Raw genomic sequence first — 23,906 nt, forward strand, 5'->3', positions numbered from 1 at the left:
TATTTAAGATGGTATCCACTCTATAAATTAAAAAAAACTCTTAGTCGGTTTATTCGACTTATATTAGGTAGGTTTGTATAATTTCTGAACAACCTAATATAATAATTGGACAGTTAACTTATTAGGTAGTTTGAACTTTTGTCAAGTTATTCAAGTTGTATTTTTTGTTGTTTTTTTTGCTTGATTTGGGTGATGGACCCAAAACGGGTATGTTTTAAATATTTATAACTCGCAAGCGCACAAATCGTATATGGAATATAGTGTTCGTGTAAGCACGAGATCGAACCCAAAGGAGTTGTCTAAAATCGAAAAGATAAAACTATTTTAAATCAAAAGTAATAAATTCTAACCTAGCTCCAAAGATTGATGAGTTTTAATATTATGAACATAAAATAAAAGATTGAAAAATAAAGTTATTTAAGAGAATAAAAATAAAGCAATAATGAGTTGAAAATAAGTGTTAAAAGAAAATATTATTAAGATACTAGAATCCACAAAATGTAAGTTTAATAATATTTATTAATATATTGATTCCCAAGTTTTAGTGATAGTTAAAATAATTTAAACTATCATTTTCTAAATAGATTTATAATTTTAAGCACAAATTACTTCTAAAAAGATAGGATTTTTTTTTCACTTTTCAAAGTTATAATTTCAAAGCATTTAGTGTAAATCAATCTAATGAAATAACAAATAAATCAATGAACATTATTTATAAGGCAAAACATAATATTTTTGTTATAAGCATGGATGTGTACAATTTAATGACACATCTTACACAAAGAATATTATGTTCTAGCACTAATGAAGAACAAAGTGTAAATATGTGCTAACAATCCAAAATACATGATATTTAAGATGAAAGAAGATATTTGAATAAGAAAATTCCATAAACTTTGTTGCACAAAATGGGAAATCAACATACAAAATAAATACTATCTAGTTACAAATTGTTTCATCATCACCTTAATAATCTTAAAAAGATTAGAAACACATAACTAGAATAACAAATACAAACTAAGAATTACAAACATAAATAGGAAAATTTGGAGGAGAAACCCCCAAATTTTTCCTCTAAAAATACATAGCAAATAACCAAAATGAAGAAAAAGATGAAGAGAATTGAGAGGTTTTGAATGTGTAAAAATTATAGTATAGTAACTTCCTCTCAAACATGGACCCTAAACTCCCTTATTTATAGCCAAAAAATAGGAATTAAAATAATCAATTTAAATTAATTAAATTGATTAAATTAATTTAATTAATTATAATATGACAAATATGGGTAAATTACAGGGTGTAATAATGATGTTTTGGGGTAAAATGTGTAGAAAATTAGGTAAAAATGTGATATTTTTAGACAAGAGTGACAAATGAGACAATGGGTAATTTATGGGCTCATTGCAAAATTAAGTAGTTGGGCAAATGTTGTGTGGCAGGCGGCTTATGGGTCTGGTGCCAGACTGCTTATGGTGTGGTGAGGCTGATACGTGGAGCTGCTGGAGGGAGCTCCTTGGTGATGCAGCTAGTGGCTTGCATGGTTGAATTGGGCCAGCGACTTGGGCTGGATTGATTGGGCCGAAGGAGCTGCTGAAAGCTTGGGCCAATTTTCAGTTTTACCCTACTTTTTTTCTTCTTTTTCATGCTTTTCAATAGGGGTGAGCATCTAAACCGACAAACCGCGGTGACCGACTGCACCGCACCATACTACACCGCAAACCGCGGTGTCAAAAGTGTAATGGTTCGGTATGGTTTGTATTTTTGCTAAACCGCGCGGTGCGGTGCGGTGCGCGGTTTGCGGTGTGAAATTTTGGTTTGCACCGCACCGCACTGCATACTTACAAATATATTAAAAAATAAACTTTACATATATACCATTTTTTATAGTTACCCAATATGAGAGACTTGTATTTTTTTTTTGTGTTTCACTGAACTTAATTGATAACTTGTGATGTTGTTTAGAACTTATTAAGGATTTGTTATGAACTAAGGATTTAGTATTTTTTTAAAAATTTAAATTTTGTTATGACATATTTTTTTACACAAACCGTGGAAAACTGCCCAAACCACACCGCAAAAAATGGTTTGGTTTGGTCGGTTTGGTGCAACCAAATCACACCGCATGGTGTGTTCTAGTTACTAAACCGCACTTGTGGCGTGGTGTATTAGAAAGTGTTCAAACCGCCCAAACCATACCGTGCTCACCCCTACTTTTCAATAGCAAAAAAATACAACATAATTCCTATATAAAAAAATCATAAATTAAATTAAAATTAAATATTTTCAATAATAAAATATACAACATAAATTCCATAAAAATATTAATTAAAATTTAATTTACTTAAACATTTAAGCTCAAAATTACATCTTTTTACTCCTAACTTAACAATATTAATTTTAAATAATTAAACTATAACATTTTACAATAATATAACTATAAAAATACACAAAAATCTATAAAATTAAAATAAACCTAATAAATTCAAAATTACTTAAAAACTTAATAAATCAATTAAAAACTCAAGAATTAAGCAACAATTAGCACATAAAAAATAGTAAAATAACTCTATTCTGTAGAGTTATCATTTGGCAATTTGCAAAAACTTTTCCACAAATATTTACATGAACAAAGATTTTCCTGAAAGTTTATTCTGGTCTATCTTATCATAAAACGACTTGTCGTTTATACTGTAAATTTCATCATAAAACGACATGTCGTTCATCTTGCCTATTTTATTATAAAACGACTTGTCGTTTTTAGGGCTCAGTCACAGAAATTGGAAGCTGATAAAAGAAGCCCAAAACCCTAGCGAGACTGCATCTGAAAACCCCAGAACCTGTAAGAGAGAAGATGACGCAGAAAAGTGGGTTATTCAAAGGCCAAAAGAAGAGGAAAACCGTTCCTCTCAACCGCCATGGAAAGGCACCAACAACTCGTAAAGGTATTATTATCTTGCTTTCTCTCTCGCTTTGCTATTAAATTGAGCCATAAATAATCCTAATTTTGAGTCTCTGATGTTCTTTTTCTTGTTGATTTCCAGGGAAGAGATATGTAAAGCCCTCAAATTTTACGAGCGCAATGGATACAGATCGGGTATGTCTATATTTCTCTTCTCTTTCTCATTTTTATACATTGCTACTGAAGTCACACCAATTTTGTTTTTTGGGTATTAAACTTGTTAGTTGATGAATTAGAGAATGAGTTGAAACTTTAGGACCCTTCAATTTTATTCACCTTGCTTTGGAGTAGTGATTAAATTTGGCTTTCTGGGATAGTCTCCTATCGTTTGGATTAGAGGGCAATATTGGTTATCCTGAGATTGGAGTAATGGGTTGGAAAAAAAATTGGGTTTTTCTTTGTCACAACATAATCATTATGGCTTGTTGTATTGATATTCAATTTTGATTTTGGGAATTAAGTTTTTTATCTAGTTATTTCTGTGGCTTAAGGGATTTGATGCTTTTGTTCTCTCTTGAGTGAGCAGCTTTGTGTTTTCAAAATTTTGATGCAGTTGGATGCTGCTACTACTACTACTACTGCTACTGTACTAGATTTGTTTTTAAGTTCCCCAGCTTTTTTATATGAAATTTTAAGTCAATGAATCAGATTTGATCGTTCTTTGGAATATTATTTAAATATGGTTTTTTGGGCAAGTCTCATGTAGTTTATGGTAGCAGGAAAAAACTATGATTATGCTGAGATGGGAGTCATGTTAAGAACAAGTTTGGGTTTTTATCTACAACATTGGAACTCTCTATACTGAAGTTGGGATTTTTTAGGCTTGTTGAATTCATTTTCATACAATAGTATTTGCTCTTAAGTTTGTCTGTGGGAACAAAGTTTTACGCGATCTTCCTGGTTCGGTTGATTTGAAACTCTTGTTCTCTCTCTTTTGCCTGAGAACTTCTCTTAAAATCCTGGTGTGGCATGAATGCACTACTACCTTACTAGATTTGTTTAGAATTCGAAAGTACTTTGATAGCCATCATGATTGAATAATCATTTTGTTCTACTCTCAACTTAGCAAATTGATAATCTTTGATTTCCCAGGTGACTGGAATGTTTATTGAAAGTCGGTGTGTCTAAGTTTATCGATTATATAGTCTCTGATATTTGTTTGTGTCATACTTCTTCCTTACAAAACCATGAAAATTAAGCTAATATATAAAAGCACCTTCTCTTAACTTTTGACTTGATGGAATCAGGAGTTGACAAAGTTCATAAACAAGTGCAATGAAGTGAAGGCTGCCACTGCTGCAAACAAGGAAGGTGGCCAATTATGCATAGTCAAAACACCAGCTGGGACTGAACCTGAGGCCAAGAAATAGTTGGGGGCAACAACCATATCAACATATGGAGATAGAGAAAACCTGAACAAAAGTTGTTAAGTTACTTCTCATCCAAGAAAAATTAACACTTATTTTGCATAGATTTTTCTGTGTGATTGATTGTGTACCATATATTAGCTTCATAGCTTGTATGCAGTTTTGATCCAAGTGAGAAGTTTTGATGAATGAGGATGTGATAAATACTTTAACTAGTTCGTTTATGAAACTCTTCATTACTCATTTTTTAAGTATGTTTGTTTTTCTTCAAACCCTTTAATGAAACAAATAAGAAGAAAAAAAAAAGCATTTGTAACTTTTTAATGAAGAAAAACAAAAACAATGGCTAAAAAAAACATAAAAGAAAAGAGAGAGAGGAAACAGATAATATTGGGCCTGGCCCATGAGAATGACATGTGTGAGAAAGTTGAGTTGGATCCAAATCATCAAGAGATTTTTTTAAAAATATGGCCTTTTAGCCATTAATATACAAAAATATGGTAATTACATTTTTTTTTTTATTTATATGGATAAAATTAATTAAAAAAATTCAGATTATGAGAAAAAAAAAATGACATACTAACAATTTTTAACAGAAATGTAGTATAATAATGACTCTTTTACAAAAATATGGGAAATTTTTTTTATAAAGGAGAATACAAGTTTTAAAAAGTCATAAAATAATACTTATAAAAAAAAAGTCATATTTTTTAAAATTTTATTGAAAAACTCATATAAAAAATAATTTTCACAATCATGAAATCAGACGGCCCAGGCCCACCTCCATGTTGACAGGGTGCGGAGAAGGACAATAAATTAGATTTGGTAGATATTAGGCACGTGACTTAGCACAAAATAATATTTTATTTAGGATGTGAATATTTTGATTAATCAATTATTCCTTTAATTAAATACTCTATCTCAATCTTTTTAAATTAATAAATTATTATTTAATATAATATGTTAATAAATTAATATAAATGTAATCATTAAATATTAAAAAATAATAAAAATCTAGATTTCAACACACCTCCAAAATATTTAATATATCACTTATTATTAATTAGATTATTATTTTTAATAAAAAAATTATATACTTTAATTTTTACAAGCATGAAAATTAAGCATCGTAATTAGACCAACGATTTTAATAGAATGAGATACTTTTTATTTTAAATTATTTATGTTTATATTATAATTATTTTGAGTTAGAAACTAATATAAAAAAAATTGTGATTAACAAGATTATCATTTTTATTTAAGACTGCAAAGATACCTTCATTTTTTGAATGATAATTTAAAGAGGTGAAAAAATTTTATTAATGGGCAATTCTATACACATTTTTTTTAGAATGTGTGTAAAAAGAAATTTAAAAAAAAAAAATTATTTGGAAAGAAGTGTGGTGAGAAAAAAAAATTAAAGATTTAAGAGTGTGATTGGTATTAATTTGGATACAATTTTATGATTTTAGATTTTAAAATTTTAAAATACATAATTGGTAGATTGTATTTGAAAATTAAATCCAAAACAAAATTTAAATTTTATGAAGGAAAGTAAAAACCAATAAAATCATATTTTCTCCATTTTCACAGATTCAATTTTTTAAAACTTAATAACAGTTTACAGACATTGAACCCATCACATTTTCAGAAATTTGTTTTTAGTCACTAAATTCATATTTTTATTTCAGAATCTCATTTTTTCAAAAATACAGTTTTCTAATCGCGAACCAATCACACCTTAAATGCTTAAACTGCCTTGCAAAACATCTTATAAAAACTTTCTTACCTTCTTCAACATTTACCATCTTCATGTTTGGTGTTGTTTGATCTCAGTTAGCTTTATTTGAATTTATTTTCACCCATAATATCTTAGACCTCCCAAGAAACACAAATTAAATTAATAAATGTTATGATTCAAAGAAATCGTCATATAAATATAGAAAAATATAATACTTATGTACTTAAGAAATCAATGTTTATCATTTATATATAAGGACAGTTCTATTTATTAGTTACAAAATTTGGTAGCCAAACAAACCAAATTCTCTTTAATAGTTAGTGGTCTCAAGAGTTAATGATAATAATGATTATGTATACACTTTTTCTTTTCTTTTTCCTAGGGTGAAATTGAACATTTTTGGAGATTTGATTTTTTTTTTTAATTATTAAAAAAGTTGAGACTAATTCAATAATGTTCACAGAAAACTCAATTTCAATAAGTTCAAAATAATTAAAGATATATTCCTCAATAAATGGGTAAATGAAAGTGAAATTTTGCACTTATTTTGAATCTATTCTTGTGATCAGCTCCTCCATTTACTGATGTTTTCAGACAATATTTGATATTTCTATATGCTCTTTATTTATATTTGATATTATTTAAACATGCATCTTATCAATAAGATGTAATTCTTTACTTATAAAATAAGACCAAAAAAAATCATACTATTTTGTACACTGTGGATGATGGCCTGCTCCGATTCCTTTAGAAAACTTTTGTTATTGGGTTAGCCATACACTTCACATGTTTCTAGCGATTCACATGGCATCATCAAATATTACAAGTCTTGATAAAAATCTACAAAGCACTAGAACGCCTTGTTGACGATCTTATACTCTGACAGCATCATCTAGGGATCCTCGAACAATGTAATATCTCACACCGGGTAAATCCTTAACCCTTCCCCCTCTTACTAAGACTACAAAATGTTCTTGTAAATTATAGCTAAGACCAGATATATAAGCAATGATTTCAAATCTAAAAGTTAAGCGAACTCTGGTAACTTTATGTTTTGTCTAATTGTTTGTTTGGATCTTATATTTTGATAAATTAATTTTTAAACTCTATATTTTATAAAATAATTGAAACTCTTAAACTCGATTTTGATAAAAAAAAAATTGAACTAAAATCACAAATAATTTACCTAACTAGAAACTTAGAATAAAAACATAATGTTTTTATGTGTTGTTATGTTTAATTTTGTGTATAAACACATAATGTTTATGTGTTGTTATATTTAATTTTGTGTATATCAAAATTGGTTGTAAAATGATATAACCCAAAACAAAATTAATAATAAAGTAGATAATTATTTGGTACTCTGTATTTTTTGTAAAGTATCTTTTTGATATTTTATACATGTATTAATACTCATTTGTTACTCTGTATTTTGAAATTATATATATTCAGTCCTTTATATTTTAAATTCGTACATATTTAATACTCTAATAAAATTTTACTAAGTCAAATTTTTCATAATTATATAAATTTTAAATTCAAATTTAATTACTTAAGTATATATATATATAATATATATATATATAACTCATCGTATCCATAAAGTTTTATTTATTATATTTGAATGTAGGAAGATATTATGGTTAATGAATGTCATTGCTTCAGTGAGATTTATTCCTTTCTTTTTTGGTCTGACCAAACCCTAATTTCTCACCCCAATGGAGCTTCCTACAACCAACGACAACGACAATGACAATGGCGAAGTCTTCTTCGAAGCACTCGACGACTTCCACGTACCCTTCTACGATTGCCCCGATTCCTTCTCCGACCAATCAGAGTCCTCGTCATCTTCCGTACTCTATACCCCTGTTCCCAAATCCCCATTGGAGGCTTCTTCTCCGGCCGTCACTATCCGGCGACGCCGCTCGTCTTCTCGAAGAATCTCCCATAACGATTCGAGTTTGGATAAGTCCTCGATATCGGAAATCGATTCAATTGAGGGTAGTACGAAGTGGAGCTCCAAGGGAAAAGTGTGTGAAATTGGCGGGAATTTGAAGGAGAATGGCGAAAAGTTGGATTTGAATAAGGAACCTTTCAGCTTGTTGAGTGATCAAAGTAACGGGCTTTCGACTGTATCCGCGGCGAGTGAATTCCCGGTTGTTGATTCGATCAATTCGGATGCAGAACTCGATGGTTCTTCCTCTAACTTGCTTATTTTTGTAGCTGGGTTTGTGATTAAGGCTATTGGATTTCAATTTCATTTATTTATTAAATTTGTAAGTTTTCCCATTTGCGTTTTGTATACCGCTTACATGTTTGTTATTGACCCCTTTTACACAATGAGGCGTGGTAGAGAGTATTTTATTGGAAAAGTGGTGAAATTGTGGGACTTGGTACTTGGGTTCGCAAGTCCATATGTATTGGATTGGTTGAAAGATAACAAGTCGATTGAGAAGGTGGCATCGCGTTGGTTTTGGGGTTCTCTTTGGGCAATTTATGTTTGTTTCATTCTATGCTGTCTTCTGTTTTTGTCAAGTTTGTTCAGTGGGTTGATAATGAGGTATTTCGTTGAGAAACCCGTTCATATGAAGGAAGTCTTGAACTTTGATTTCACTAAGCATCGTCCGGTTGCTTTCATGCCCATTGTATCTTGTGTCAATGCCGGTTGTGGTATGGACTGTGAAGAACAGATCGAAGCTCGGAAGAAAATGGGTTTTCGGGTTATCCCCGTTGGTCACAAATTGCAGGCTAGTGTTTCAATGACATTGCCCGAGTCAGAGTACAACAGAAATCTTGGCATCTTTCAGGTGAGGCTAGAGTTCCTCTCTGTCAAAGGTGAAACTCTTTCAAGTTCCAGCCATCCTTGCATGTTACAATTCAAAAGCGAACCTATTCGCTTTTTATGGACGTTCCTCAAGGCTGTCCCTCTAGTTGCTGGTTATGTATCAGAATCTCAAACTCTTAATGTTAAGTATAAAGGTTTTACCGAAGGAAATGTTCCTACTGGATGCTTAAGGGTGACAATTGAACAACGAGCAGAATACCGGGCTGGTGCTGGTATTCCTGAAATTTATGATGCTTCCCTTGTCCTTGAGTCTGAACTTCCCCTGTTGAAAAGATTATTGTGGCGTTGGAAGATATCCATATTCATATGGATCACTATGACATTGTTTTTTATGGAGTTGTTGTGTGCTCTAGTCTGTTGTAATCGTATCATTATGCCTAGACCAGGACCGAGACCAAGGGATAGTTCTATTAGCAGCGGTGCTACTCAAAACAACCCTTCTACAAGAAGTGGCCGTGGCGGGTTGTACAGATCTGCACCATTGGATGCTGTTGATGCCGCAACAGATCAATATAGGCATGTCATCCCAACTCTTTCTTTTCTTTTATTTACATTTCCAACACTCGTATAATCTTGTTCAGTTATTATGTACATACCTACGAAAATATTATGATAAATGATAAGTTGGAAAGAAAGTGATTCTCCTCCTGCTGTCACCCACTTATGCTGGCTTTCTTGGTTTGTATTGTTTCGTTGAAGAACTTCAGGAGTGAAAAAATCATGGGAATAATATTTGAAAATGACACGTTTGACTGTAAATATTTGAAAAAATCTAGTTGTCTTTTGTTGAAAGTTAAATTATGGGAATTAAAGACATTTTAACGAGCTGTTTCTAAAAACAAAAAAAGTTTGACCGAGTTGACTAGCAGTGGAATATCTACATCAATAGTGAACGTGTACTCTGTACTGCTCTGGTTCTTATTTTGAGCATTAAGGAATTTTCTGAGCTGAAAACAGAAGATAAGTGCAGCAAGAAAGGTGGTGTCCATAGCAGGACACACTGCATACCCTATGCTTACTTTCACCATTTGATCTGAAGGTTGATCTCTACTTCTTAAGGCCTTTCAAATAGCTTCAAAGTGAATGAATATGGTTTGTCAGATATGTAAACATGCTTACTCTGCTCTTGCAGACTCCAACCATTAATCATTGAAATGCTTGTAAAAGATTTCTCAGATCTGTCAAAGGCACTCCTGCACTTAGTTTGCATTTCAGACCGGCTTCTTTATTAACCTTGGAAACGTTCTCAGATGCAGACTGGGCTACAAAGTTGGATGATAGAAAATCATCTAGTGGTATTTGTATGTTTCTTGGTGGAAATCTGACTAATTGGTGTTCAAGAAGGCAAGAAGCATTAGTTTGATCGTGTGCACAGTCGGGATATCGAGCACTTGCCTCAATTTGTACTGAATTAGTACGGTTACACATTCCTTGTTGACAGAATTTAGAATCAAAGTACATCAAACTTCACCAACTCTCTGGTGTGATAATCAAGAAGGTCTAAACCCTACCTCTTTGATTTGCAAGGTTTCAGTTTCTCTGTCACAAGCTTACTTTGGAAAATTCACTTACAACTTGAGGGCTGTGGAAGTCAGTTACCAAATAAACAGTTTTATCTGTTATTTCTGTTACTTAGTCTTTTTAACTTGTGTATAAAAAAGTGTCACATCTCTTAATTTAATTACTTACCGATGATTATTGTAATCAAGAGCATGAAAAGCTCCAAGAAAACTTTGAGTGTGGTGTGTGAATACTAGAGTGTTGTGAGCTCTGGGGTTTCATTGTACAGGGAAGTGAGAACTTTGTAGAAGAGGCTGACAGTGACACCATTGTTTTGTACCACCATTTTCTTAGATTAGTGCAGGGAAGGGGAGTTTTTTATTTCTTATTTTTTATTTTTTTTAGCTAGGCCTTTTACTATCAATACAACTAAAGGGACATACATGTTGTTGAGCTGTTATCATTCAGTAACTCATAATCTCTCTTTTCTTATTTCAGCTTAATGGTATAAGCATTACAAAACCATGAAAAATAAGCTTATAAATGTACATTTTCTTAACTTTGACTTGATGGAATCAAGAGTTGACAAAGTTCATAAATAGTTGGGGACAACAACCATATATATCAACATATGGAGATAGAGAAATCTGATCAAAAGTTGTTAATACTTCTCTCATTCAAGAAAAATTAACCATATTTTGCTTAGCTTTTTCTGTTTGATTGTAGGGAATTTACTCATTTGGTACCATTTGTTTTTGTAAAGTATTATTCTGGTACTTTTTATTTTCAATAATGTTCATATGGTATTTCATATTTCAAAAACATAGATATTTGGTATCTAAATTGATAAAATTTTGTCAATGTGATCAAACTGTCAGCAGTTATATATAATTTGTAGCTCGTATGATTGAGAGTAATTTGATTAAATTGGTAAAATTTTATTAATTAAATTTGAGTTTGGGATACCAAATATGTACAATTTAAAAATACAGGTACTAAATAGGTATAATTTTAAAATACAGAATACCACATAAGCATTATTTCTAAACACAGTTACCAAATGATTACCTATTGTACCCTACATTATCTTGTATGTAGTTTTGAACAAGTGAAGTTTTGGTGATTGATGATGTGATATATACTTGAATAGTTCGTTCGTTTATGAAACTCTTCATTACTCTTTTTTTTTTAAGTTTACCTTTTTTTTTTTTTTTTTTGTCTTCAAATCCATAATGAAAAAGGTAAATAGAACAAAGAGCATTTGTAATAAAAAAAACTTTTATTTAAAAGCTTTTAATGAAGAAAAACAAAAAACAAAAGCTAAAAAACATAAAAGGAAAAGAGTGAGAGGAACAAGATAAATCAGGAATGGCCCATGAGATTGATGTGTGAGAGAAAGTAGAGTTGGATCCAAGTCATCAAATCAGACGGCCCAGGCCCACCTCATGTTGACAGGTCCTGTCATGTGTTGTGGAAGAGGACAATAAATTCGATTAGGCAGATATGTACAAGGCACGTGAGAACGAAATATTATTTTATTTACAAGGTGAGTATTTAATTTTATTTTATTTTTGAAATGTCTCTTTTTTTCTTTTTTAATTAATCAATTATTATGAATTATATTATTTTAATAAATTAATATATTTATACTCATCAAACATTAAAAAATAAAAATAAGAATCTATATGTACACCGTAATATTTCAAAATTCATAAAAAGACTTAAGATCTTAATTAGGATGTTAGCTAAATATAAGTCGAATTATATGTGACATTATTGAATGTGTATGTGAATTACATGAGTTATATTAAACCAAGCCTACAAAAGCTAGCTGGCATAAGCAAAGCAACTAAGAAGCCCGTAATAAGGTCCCTCATAAGGCGAATATAACTAATTATGCATTTTTAAGTGCATTAAATGTGCGTAAAAACTCGTTTCTGTTAAAAATGATATTTTTGTAATTTTAACCCGTTGTGAGTATATTTGCAATTATATTTGTTATATGTGTTGAGACCGCATGGTTATGTGGGGATATTTGAGATATTCGGCAGGAGTCGGTCCTTTTGAGCAAGATAGCGGTCTAGTTACAACGGAGATTAATACCCGGCTTGGGGTGAGCCAATGGGTATTTGATAATTCGGTGAGTTACCAGGACTCATTAGAGTATGAGTCGTATTTCGGGAAAATAGTGATATTCCAGGACTAGCGGAATTAATTGAGAATTATAAATGTAATGTGGGATTAGAATGTCTAATGACCATTTTGCCCTTAGGGGCTTTGAGAGGAAAGTTGAGAAGTGGGGGCATTTTGGTCTTTGGATCCTTGGTTAGAAAGCCCAAGCTAAGGTGATCAACTCAGAAAAAGGAAAGAAACTCACTCTCTCTCTTTCCCTCGTTACTTTCTCTCTCTCTCCCTCTATCTTGTGTTGAAACTCTCTTGGCTTTTGAAGAAAATTCTTGAACCTTAAGTAGGAAGCAAGCTTGATGGGGATTGGAACTTGCTATTGGAGTCTAGAGGCTGTCAAGCTTGGGGAAAACCAGTAGGGAATCAGATTCTCAGAGGTCAATTCCAACCTTAAAGTCTTTAACTTTTTGTGGTTTGGTGTTTCAGTGTGTTTTAGAGGTTTGGGGATGTAGGTTATTGTGTTTCTGTTGTGCTGGTGTGTATTATGGTGGTTGGAATGGGATAAAAATCGAGTTTGGGATGGATTTTAAAGGCTTGCAATTTTTGCAAGTATTTTGAGTTCGCAGGGTCGCACCATGATGTTGTTCTTGGGGCGTCGCGGCCCACATGAACTCAGCGAGGTAGGAGGTGCCTTGAACCGACTTGGCGGGCCGCGCCCCAACGCATGTGCAAGGATTTTAGGTGTGGGGCTCTCTGCCAAGTTGAGTGTCGCAGCTCAAATTGAGGAAAAATTAAAAATTAGGCTTTTGGGTTATGGGAACCCAAACCTAAGGGATCGGGAATGGTTTTACTACCCAGGTTAGCATAATTCAAGGTCTCGGAGGCTGGGACTCGGTTTGAAAGTTGTTATTAGTTCGTTTCTTGATAATTATTCCTTGTTATAGTTGTGACAAGGGTGAACCGTTAGGCTCGGGAGGAAAGGATCGTACTCCGAGTCGTCATATGCTATTCACTCGGGACCTGAGGTAAGAAAACTACACCTAAACTATGGTTGGGGCTTGAGCCCCATTTATCGAACATGGGTATAATCATGCTTAAAGTATTTTTATTAAACATGTTTGATTGCGTTGTGCATAATTGTGTTAAGTGAGGTATGCTCACCTGTTATATTTGATTGAAAAGCTCGGCTTATAAGTCGAGGGCGGCAATAGCATGCTAAATGCAGGTCGATGTGGCTAGGCCAATCCATATCTGATTGAAAATCTCAGCTTATAAGTCGAGGGCAGCAATAGCGTGTTGAACACGGGTCAATGTGGCTAGGCCAACCCAGATTTGATTGAAAAAGCTCGGCTTATAAGTCGAGGGCGGAAATAGCGTGCTGAACGCAGGTCGATGTGGCTAGGCCAACCCATAAGCGTGATATACGCTTATGCGGTCCCGTGGCCGCTTGAAATATAAAGCGTGCGTACGCCTGGCTAGCTCTAAGGCTAGTTAAAAAGGGAATAGGGCAAGGGGCCCTAGTGTGGCTTTATGGCCGCTTATTTAGATCGAATTAGTATGCTTATTAGCCTTGAACTATCGGTGAATATATGATATAACTGATATTCGGCCAACGTGTTAAACGTGGGGTCGGACGACCATCGCATTGAGTGTGGGGCTGATCAGCAAAGCAGGTGGAACGCAGGCCGAGAAGGTGAGTTTAGTTTGGAGGGTGCAGTCCCTACTTGCCCTGTAAGAACTGCAAGTTGAGTGCCTGAGTACGCATCTCGCTCAGTTGGGCCAGTCAGCAATACTATTTTCCTAGGCCATGTAGTTTATTATATGATTAAAACGAACATCTTTGTAAACTGTAGAACATGTTTACAAATTTATATGGTTGGAATAAATATATTGGATAATGGTGAAGCATGTGTTTATTGCTTTTGAATATTTAGATATTGTTATGCCTGTGAGGTTTTCTTGTTGGGTCTCGGCTTACGGGTGCTTTATGGTGCAGGTAAGAGCAAAGAATAGCTGGACCATCTCTGAGTTAGAGAGCTTCAGGGGCAGAGTATACATATGCAACCTGCTTGACTGTCACAGTCGATTTTAATTGCTGGTACTAGGGTTAAACATTGATTTTTTCCACCTAGGCTAGCTTTTGTGTTTATGTTGTTTAGGTGTCAGTTTATAAAATCTTTTGGGATCCCGTGTACGAACCTAATAACCTTTTAATGAAATGGTTATTATTGACCAAATTTTTTAATACCTAATCCTTGTGTTAGTTTTAATTATACGGTTTAAGTCCTAACTACTCATTTAATGAGTTAAACACTATTTAAAATACATAGTGTAACAGTCCTGGATTAGTAGGGCGTTACATAAACACACTTCTAAAATATTTAACATATCACCTATTATTAATTAGTTTATTTTTTTAAAATACAATTATTTATTTAACTTTTTTTACATGAAAATTGAATATTAAGATGTTTGATTCAAATGAGACATTTTTTTATTATTTTAAATTATTTAATTTATGATTAAATTTTAACAAGATTATTATTTTTTATTAAGAATACAAAGATCTTTTAGTTTTGGAAAGTAAATTGTAAAAGTGGAATATATAAAAATTAATTCATTTATTAAATGACAATATTATGCTAAATTATTTTTTTTAGAATGTGTGTGAAAGAATTTTAAAAATCTGTGTGTTTTAAGGCGTGTGGAGAGAATATATATATAAATGCCTAAATTGCTTTGCAAAACAGCTTACCAAAACTTTCTAACTTTCTTCAACACTTACCATCTTCGTGTCATGCTGTTTGATCTAATTTAGCTCCATTTGAACTTATTTTTGAAACACAAATTAAATTAATAAATGTTAGGATTCAAAGAAATCATACATAGAGAAATAATTCTTATTAACTTCAGAGATCAATGTTTATCATTTATATATAAGCACTTTTCTATTTATTAGTTACAAAATTTGGTAGCCAAACAAACCAGTAGTTAGTGGTCTAAAGCTAAAACACCCAAGTTAATAATTATGTACCCTCTTTTCTTTTCTTTTTTTCCTAGGGTGAAATTGAACATTTTTGGAGATTTTGTTTTTTGCCATTATTAAAAAAGTTGAGATTATGAGATCGTTTAGTATGAGGAATTTACAGTTTTCATATTACTGTGAAAGTTGAAGAGGGTAATCTGATAGTCCGGAAACTTACATCACTATATTTGGTTATGTACTAAAATCTTATCTATGATTCCTCAAAATATCATTTTCTCTGTTTAGTTGTGCATAAAAATCTGAAAATTTTCATATAATAATATATTTCATCAAAATAATATAATTATAAATAACAAATGACATTTTAAAAAATTACCAAATTTTTCGTTACATAATAATTTACAAACAATTTTACTCATGTTATATTTTTTTATCATAATTAAAAAATATAGTTATTAAATGCTAGAATCAAGTATAATTTTTAAAAAAACAAAAATACCCTTATTTTATTTTTAATAATATTTCATTTGTTATTTTAAACTAAAGTAATGATATAAAGACTTTACATATCAATTTATTTAAATAAACAAATATTATTTATCATTTTTATATTTTGATATATGATTATTTATTTTTTATATTATAAGATTCAAAAATAAAATAAGTCATTAACTAAAAAATTATTGGTTTAAGATTTTTTTTAAAAAAAAATAATAATAATTTTGATGTGTTTCACATTCTTGTGTATCTTAAAACCACATGTCGGATGAGTTTCACTTGAACCCAAAATCAGGAAAAGTTAAAACCTCTAAAGTATAATTTCCCAGGTTAGAAAAATTCAAACTCAGTACCAAACATAAGAATGTATTTAGATTCTCATTCTCGTCTCCAAATTCATGGATACCAAACAATCCCTGAGTTAATAATGTTCATGAAAACTCAATTTCAATAAGTTCAAAAAACTAAAGACATATTTAATTTTATTTATTGAGATGAATAGATCATTTTTATGAGAATGAACCCTACCTCAATAAATGGCTAAATGAAAGTGAAATTTTGCACTCATTTAATGTCTACTACTATTGTGATCCGCTCCTCCATTTACTAGTGCTTCCGACAATATTTAATATTTATATTTGGGATTATTTATAATTCATCTTATAAGCAATAAGAATAATTATGCAGAATAATCAAGATGTTGAACCAAATTAATTATTTATGTCACTATTAATAAATAAATAAGATTATATGTAATTCTTTACTTTTGTGTGGGCATGGCATGAATTAAGAGGAAATTACATGTTATATAGATTCTTTAATAAAGTTTACAAAAATATGACTTTTAAAAAATAAAAAATAAAATTTATTCTATGATTTTTTTCAAGAATTTTCACTTTTACGAGTTTAGTTTCTTATATTTTGTATAAAAATTAGTTTATGTCATAATTTTACTTTTAATCAAATTTATCATATTTAGTTAGTTAGCAATTGTATTTTTCGTACTTTGTTTTTTCTTTAATATATTTTTCCACACAAATTAAAAAAATATAATCCTAGTATTTTTTTTCACAACAATATCATAAAAGTCATATTTATGCAAAACCTTCATGAATTAACACATCATGAATTAACACATCATAAACGCAATAGTCCCACATCAATTTGCAACTTAACTTGTTTTATTTATCAATTTTATAAAAATAATTATTAAATGGGTTTTAATTCAACACAAAATCTTATTAAATAGGACAAAAGGAATTGGTATAAGGTGTATAAATGTGATATATGAACCACAGTTAATTTACAAAGTTGTAAAGATATACTATATTTAAAATGTATATGGTTTATGAATGAAAAATATTTTAACAATTTTAATTAATTAAAAACTTAAAATAAAAATACATTATTATAATATATATTTTTTAAATAACAACTTCCATTAGAAAAAGAGGATGAGTACAAGAAGTTACATATTTAGAGATAGTGGAATCTTACTATTCCATACTAATTCACTTTCAAGCCTTAAAGTATGGTTAGCTAAAGTATGAGCCAATCAGTTAGGGTCTGATTGGTTCGCGATTGGAATACTGTATTTTTGAAAAGTGGATTCTGAAATGAAAATCTGAATTTAGTGACTAAAAACATGTTTTTGAAAATGTGATTGGTTCAATGTCAGTAAACTGTTTTTGAGTTTTAAAAAATTAAATCTGTGATTGGTATTAAATTTAAAAATATAACAGAAACTAAAATATGTGAGATTTTGGAAAATAATTTTACAAAACTGAGAAAACAAGTTTTTCTCGTTTTCTAAATTATAACACAATATTAAAATTTTGATTAGGATACAGTTTTCAAAAACACCATACCAATCATATATTTTAGTGGGTCCACTCATTTTGAGTTTTTGAAAACATAAAATCAAATCTAAATCATTTACCAATCACACCCTTAGACTTTGGAAATTTACTTAATAACAAGGTTATGAAAAGAAGATAGCAAACTACAAACACTTCTGACAACATCAGCTATAAGAGGAAAAGATCATTAGTCCTTTAATCAGTTTTATCTAGGGTTTATATTTGTTATCCCCATTTCCTGGAGGGGCTTTGGGCCTTCGCCCTGGCCCACGGTCAGGGGACCGACTCGGCATTTGGGCCTGGCCCAGGAACTCCAGATCGGGCCCGTTTGGAAGGATCCGGGACGTCCCTCCGGGTTCATCTTCAGCTTGGACTGTCCTGGCGATATCCGGGGCGCCCGGAACGTCGTGGCCTACGCGTCCATGTCTCGGAGCCTGGAATGGTCCGGGCCCGAGGTGAATGTAGCTAGCCATAGGTAAACGGACTTGGATCGCCTCCTCCCCAGTTGAAGGGCCAGGCGCCCAGGATCCTGAAACTGCCTCAGTTCGCGTGGGCATTGTTCCCCCACTTTTCGCCTGCAGAAAAGGCCGCATTGGGATTGTCCACTGATGTGTCAGGACTGCGCAGCCAAGCATCCTGACCGGTCTTGTCTCCTGAATCAGCCTCGTGACTCGAAGTGATCAAAGCCAAAGTGCCGTTTTGTCGGGCGAAGGCTTGTGTCTCAGGTCAACTAATTGGGCCTTAGCTGGTTTGAATTTTGTGCATTGTATATCTTTTTGTATTGGGCCTCCACTAGAAAGGCCCCTGTAGACATTCCTCTGATGGGCCTGGGTCGGATCCGGCCCAGACCCGATGTTCCCCTCAGCTTATAAATATAAGCTGTAGAACAACATGAAAAGGGGGGGAGAGAAAAAAAAAGAAGGCAGAAACTCTGTTCAGATATAGTTAGAAAACTCCATTGTAAAAGCTTCTTCTAGCTCTAATACAAGGACTCGTGGACTAAGACTAGTTAACGCCCCAACCACGTAAAAACCTCGTGTCGATCTTCCATTTTCATTATCATTACTAATACATATCATTCATTAATATAGTTGCCGAAAATCTCGGTTAACAATATTTTTTTGGACTCTGTATTTTTTTTTATTATCTATGTTTGGACCTTGTATTTTTAAAATTTTATTTTTGAACTCTATATTTTGTAAAATTATTCATATAGACCCGTAAACTCAAATTAAATTATTTTATAAATATAAAGTCCAAAAAATAATTTATCAAAATACAGGATCCAAACAGATATGAGATAAAATACAAAGTCCAAAAAAACATAAATACTTCTATTGATTACAATTTTACAATCAGATTGGGCAATCCCACTAGAAAAACATTGGTGAGCTCAAGATTTTCCTATGCATGAGATAATGGTTGGTAACAAGGTAGGGCAGGCTCCTCAAACAAAATGGTTGATTTTAGGAGGGAACATTATTATTCACATCCTTTAATTTTTAACCTGACATTTTTTTTTCACCATAGTGAAAAAAAAAATCATTGAAATAAATCACAATGTATTACTTTAAGGATGAAAAAAATAAAATTTATATCTAAGGGCAAATGATTTGATATGAATTGAATAAAAAAAAAAGACATAAAAGTAAATAAAAAATTATAGAATTTATGGTGATACAAAATATGTTCTATGTTATATTTCGTGTCAAATTTAGCCAAATTTTTAGTATATGTCAAATTTAACACAACTTTTGACACACAATTAGAGCAATTTTTTATAAAATTAGTTATATTTTAACAATGCATTACAAATTTGATACTCAATTAGAGATGCTCTTAGCAAGCATATAGCTTAGTTATTAGAGTGAACTAGAAAACAAAATCCTAATCTAAAAAAAAAACTTAGAATAACATAAGGATGATCATCTCCTCGATTGAAATTTAGAAGAGACATAAACGGTTCAATATCTATTATTATTGGATAGGTAATCATTTGGTACCCTGTGTTTTTGCAAAGTATCATTTTGGTACCATCTGTTTTCAATAATGCTCATATGGTATCATGTATTTTAAAATCGTACATATTTGGTATCCTAAACTCAAATTTAATTAATAAAATTTTACCAATTTAATTAAACTGCTATCAATTATGTAAGTTCCAAATTTAAATTTAATTACTTAATTACATATAACTGATGACAGCTTGATCATATTGACAAAATTTTATCTATCAAATCTGAGTCTAGAGTGTCAAATATGTATAAATTTTAAAATACAAGGTATCATATGAGCATTATTGAAAACAGATGGTACCAAAATAATACTTTGCAAAAACATAAAGTACCAAATAAGTAAATTCACATTATTATTAAACTATTAATAATTGGACAATAAAATATGATAAATATAATACAACTGAGACACTAGATAAATAAGATTTAAATTTCTATTCAAAGGCTAACATGTGGGGATTAAGGCAAAAGTTAATTATTATATATTTTAAATATAAAGCCACGTTACTGATATCTAATATAAGAAGTATAAATCGATAAATCATTAAAATATTAATTTTATTAGTTATCCATGAATTATAATCTGTTTACCCTTTTGTTTTTAAATTATTAAGTTATGCTATTTCAAAAAACAACTTAGATACTTATTTTATTTTCGTCTATGAGTATTTTTAATGGAATGTCTTAAAAGTAGTGCATTGTTATATTTAGTATATTTTAGTAAAATTATCACTTCAATGATATTTTAGAAAGTATACCAAATTTAGGATAAGATATAATTTGAGTCAAATTTAACATAACAATAAATGTCTATTTTTTATTTACCATATTATCACTAATTTATTAATTAACAATTAATGACTAACTATATATTACTTTTTTTATTCATCTTTTTTACAATATTAAATGAAAAAAAGATTAATTTTTGTATATTATCAATATAAATTAAATTAATTGTTAACTATTTTAAGTTAATTTGCATCTCGTGTATTGAAGCACAATTGCAAATATTGAGTCAAATATGTTATTAACTCATTTTTTGTGACAAATTTAACACAAAATTTACATATTGCATTGGAGATGGTCTAAGTAATAAATTAATTATATCAAACCATGTGAATATTTTTTGTCCAAAAATAAAATATGAACATTATTAATCACATCCTTTAATTTTTATGATCGGGTTTTGTTCCTCTTGAAGAGTTCGTTCCAATGATATCACCCTTCAGTCTTGAGATAGTCGGAGTTCTAGAAATTAGGCTTAAATCCCACGATGGCATCCGTGTCGACCAACGCGCGCATGCGGTGGTTGATGGTTGTGCATTATCGTGGTTGTTCGAGAAGACAGAGAAAGAAGAAAGAGCGATAGAGAACACTATGAAAAGAAACGAAAAATTGAAGAAAAAAAGTTGCTCATGTAATATAAATAATTTCAAAATTGGATATTATGTTATTCAATATTTTTGTAATTAAACTTTAATCGTTATAAAATGTCGAAAGCCATGCTAGATTTAAAAATTTATCTTTTAAATGATTTGAATATTTTAATGCTCAATTGAAGAAAAAAAATCAGTCATTGTTAAAATGAGCATTGATTTTATAAATTTCATTGAGTCAATAATTGAAAATTTTCTTTTTCAAAAAATGAGAAATGTATTTAATTTCATTTATTGAGATGAGTAGATTCATATGAGCATGAGCCCTACCTCAATAAATAGCTAAATGTCCCGTGCATACATTAATATCTATTACTTGAAAGTTAAAATATTTAAGTGAAAAATATTTGCACTCATTTTTTAAATCAAAATTTATATATGCTTATTTTATATTTGGGATTATTTAAAATTCATCTTATATCAAACTAAATTAAATATTGTAGAATCAAAATGTTGATCTATATTTAAATTCATGTCACTATTGAAATATGACTGATGACATATTATTATATTAACCCATCTCAAAGGCTTAATATATAGTCCCACATCAATTTGTCAACTTAATGCCTTTTATTAATTAGTTATATAAACTAATTTCATAGTCTTTTCAATGTATTCTAAATAATTCAACAACTTATTAGTTTTGCAAAATAAATAAAAAGAATTTTTCCAAATATTACTATAAAAAAATATTTTATAATGAAATATATAGAGGTAGATGATTGTAACTCTTAGTCATTTTAAATACATTAAAAATTAACTATGAATGAATATGGATTTTGTATGGGTGTTATTAACCTACTTTTGTAACTTAGCCTATGTTTGATAAAGTGGAAAAAAAATTAAATAAAATAAAGAAGAGAAAAGAAAACAGAAAAAACTAATTTATTTAATTAGTTATTATTTTAATCGAAATTTAGAAAAAAAAATATATATTTTGACATTTTTACCCTTACATCATTCAACTTTTGAAGGTTAATTTAGTCATATTATCATCAACTACAAAAGCAACACGTTTTCTCCTCACATTTCTCTTCAATTTGGTATGGCCGCAATCATTTTTTTCTTTCCAATTTTCCTTTCCACTCTATATTCTCTCTTACCAAACTACTCTATTTTTTTTACTTCTGCTCACTTTTCCCTCAAAATCTTTCCACCCTCCAACTTTTCTTCCTTAACAAACAAAGGGTTAGTGTCACAATAATTCATATATTAACAAATCACTCTATATCACTCATATCTTAGTCGCATTCCTAATAAAAGGACTTTCACTTGGAAAGAAAGGGAAAAAGTGTTTTTCTTAATTTGTACAAGTTTTTTTTTTTATCATGTAAACTAACTTTCTTGCCAACCAAGTGTTTTTATTTATATAAATTTATCCCTTTATTATGGGTTTTCAAGGACAAGAGCAATACATGGATAAAAACTCAGGGAGCTTCTTCGGTAGAGACATCCATTTTGTCTTTACTGCAAGAGCGTTTTTTTATTTTTGGTACTTAGAAAAATTATAATTTTTTTTTGTATGACAATGTATATAATAGTTATAGTAGGCATCCAGCCACTTTTTAAAAAATTCTAAATAATTTATAGTGCTAAAATAAGAGTTAAAACAATTTGTTCTCCACTCATATAAAAAATTAGACATACGTGCAACTAATTGTTTGAACTCTTATTTCAACACCGTAAATTATTTAGAATTTCTCAAAAATTGATGGGATGTCTAATATAACTATATTTGACACGATGATATAAAAAAATTGAGATATAATTAACCTAAAAACTTATAACAAATTTCAGGTTACAAAGCAACCTATATAACGATTTCATTATTATTATTATTATTATTCAGTTATATAATGTAGTAACATAACAATATATAATAATGAAATTGGTACGTATGTGACAAGTTTTGTAGTTCCTCACAAGACCTGAAAACCCAAATAATAATAATAATATGTCTATACTAAGTTTCAAAGAAGATAAGGCAAAGGTGGCTTATGATGTCACTTTTTTCTTCAATAAATGTTGTCACATTCTTTATGCTATTAAAAACTATGTATATTTATTTTTATATAATACAAAGTCAAAACTTTGCTTCTCCTTTAAAACAACCATCTCAGCCGTCAAACTTGATTAAGGCTCTGTTTGGTAGGAATATGAAAAAATAATTAAATCAATGAATGGAATGGATAATAATTTTATACTGGTTTGGTATAAAAATTAGTAGGAGTCAATCATACAAAGTTTGATTGCAAAAAAATTATATTATTTATTTAAATTTGGGTTATGTTATATTCGAATACAGATTTGGTATCTTATATTTTCAATAATATTCATCCGACACTTGCACCGGCAAATGTTAGGGGTTGCGCCGGTAAAGGTATTGGTTTTAAAAAATGGCAGCACTTTTGTCAGCGCAACCCCGAATTGCGCCAGCAAAAGTCATATAAGATTTTCAAAATAATACCCACAAACTTTTGGCGGCGCATTTCACCTAACGCGCCGGCAAAAGTCAACGTATTTTTTAAATTTTCACACGTTTCAAATAAGGTAGGTGGATATACTTTTGCCGGCGC

The 23,906-nt window shown here is 30.6% G+C and overlaps 2 protein-coding genes across 2 annotated transcripts; both read left to right on the forward strand.

The window, feature by feature from the left end:
* Positions 1-2,786: 2,786 nt before the first annotated feature.
* On the forward strand, positions 2,787-4,541 carry LOC133829771 (uncharacterized). The gene is made up of 3 exons (XM_062259566.1): positions 2,787-2,942; positions 3,042-3,094; positions 4,207-4,541. The coding sequence occupies exons 1-3, from the start codon at positions 2,852-2,854 to the stop codon at positions 4,327-4,329; spliced, it is 267 nt and encodes an 88-aa protein (XP_062115550.1). The 5' UTR covers positions 2,787-2,851; the 3' UTR covers positions 4,330-4,541.
* A 3,150-nt stretch (positions 4,542-7,691) lies between these two features.
* LOC133829772 (seipin-2) lies at positions 7,692-10,793 on the forward strand. The gene has a single exon (XM_062259567.1). The coding sequence runs from the start codon at positions 7,786-7,788 to the stop codon at positions 9,481-9,483; it is 1,698 nt and encodes a 565-aa protein (XP_062115551.1). The 5' UTR covers positions 7,692-7,785; the 3' UTR covers positions 9,484-10,793.
* The last annotated feature ends 13,113 nt before the right edge of the window (positions 10,794-23,906 follow it).

This window comes from Humulus lupulus, chromosome 4 (assembly GCF_963169125.1).
Source record: "Humulus lupulus chromosome 4, drHumLupu1.1, whole genome shotgun sequence".
In the NCBI taxonomy this organism is placed as follows: Eukaryota; Viridiplantae; Streptophyta; class Magnoliopsida; order Rosales; family Cannabaceae; genus Humulus; species Humulus lupulus.

Coding starts and splice junctions, on each gene's coding strand:
- LOC133829771 (XM_062259566.1), top strand. CDS start 2,852: ATGACGCAGAAAAGTGGGTTATTCAAAGGCCAAAAGAAGAGGAAAACC. Junction 2,943..3,041: donor GGCACCAACAACTCGTAAAG/GTATTATTATCT, acceptor GTTGATTTCCAG/GGAAGAGATATGTAAAGCCC. Junction 3,095..4,206: donor GCGCAATGGATACAGATCGG/GTATGTCTATAT, acceptor TGATGGAATCAG/GAGTTGACAAAGTTCATAAA.
- LOC133829772 (XM_062259567.1), top strand. CDS start 7,786: ATGGAGCTTCCTACAACCAACGACAACGACAATGACAATGGCGAAGTC.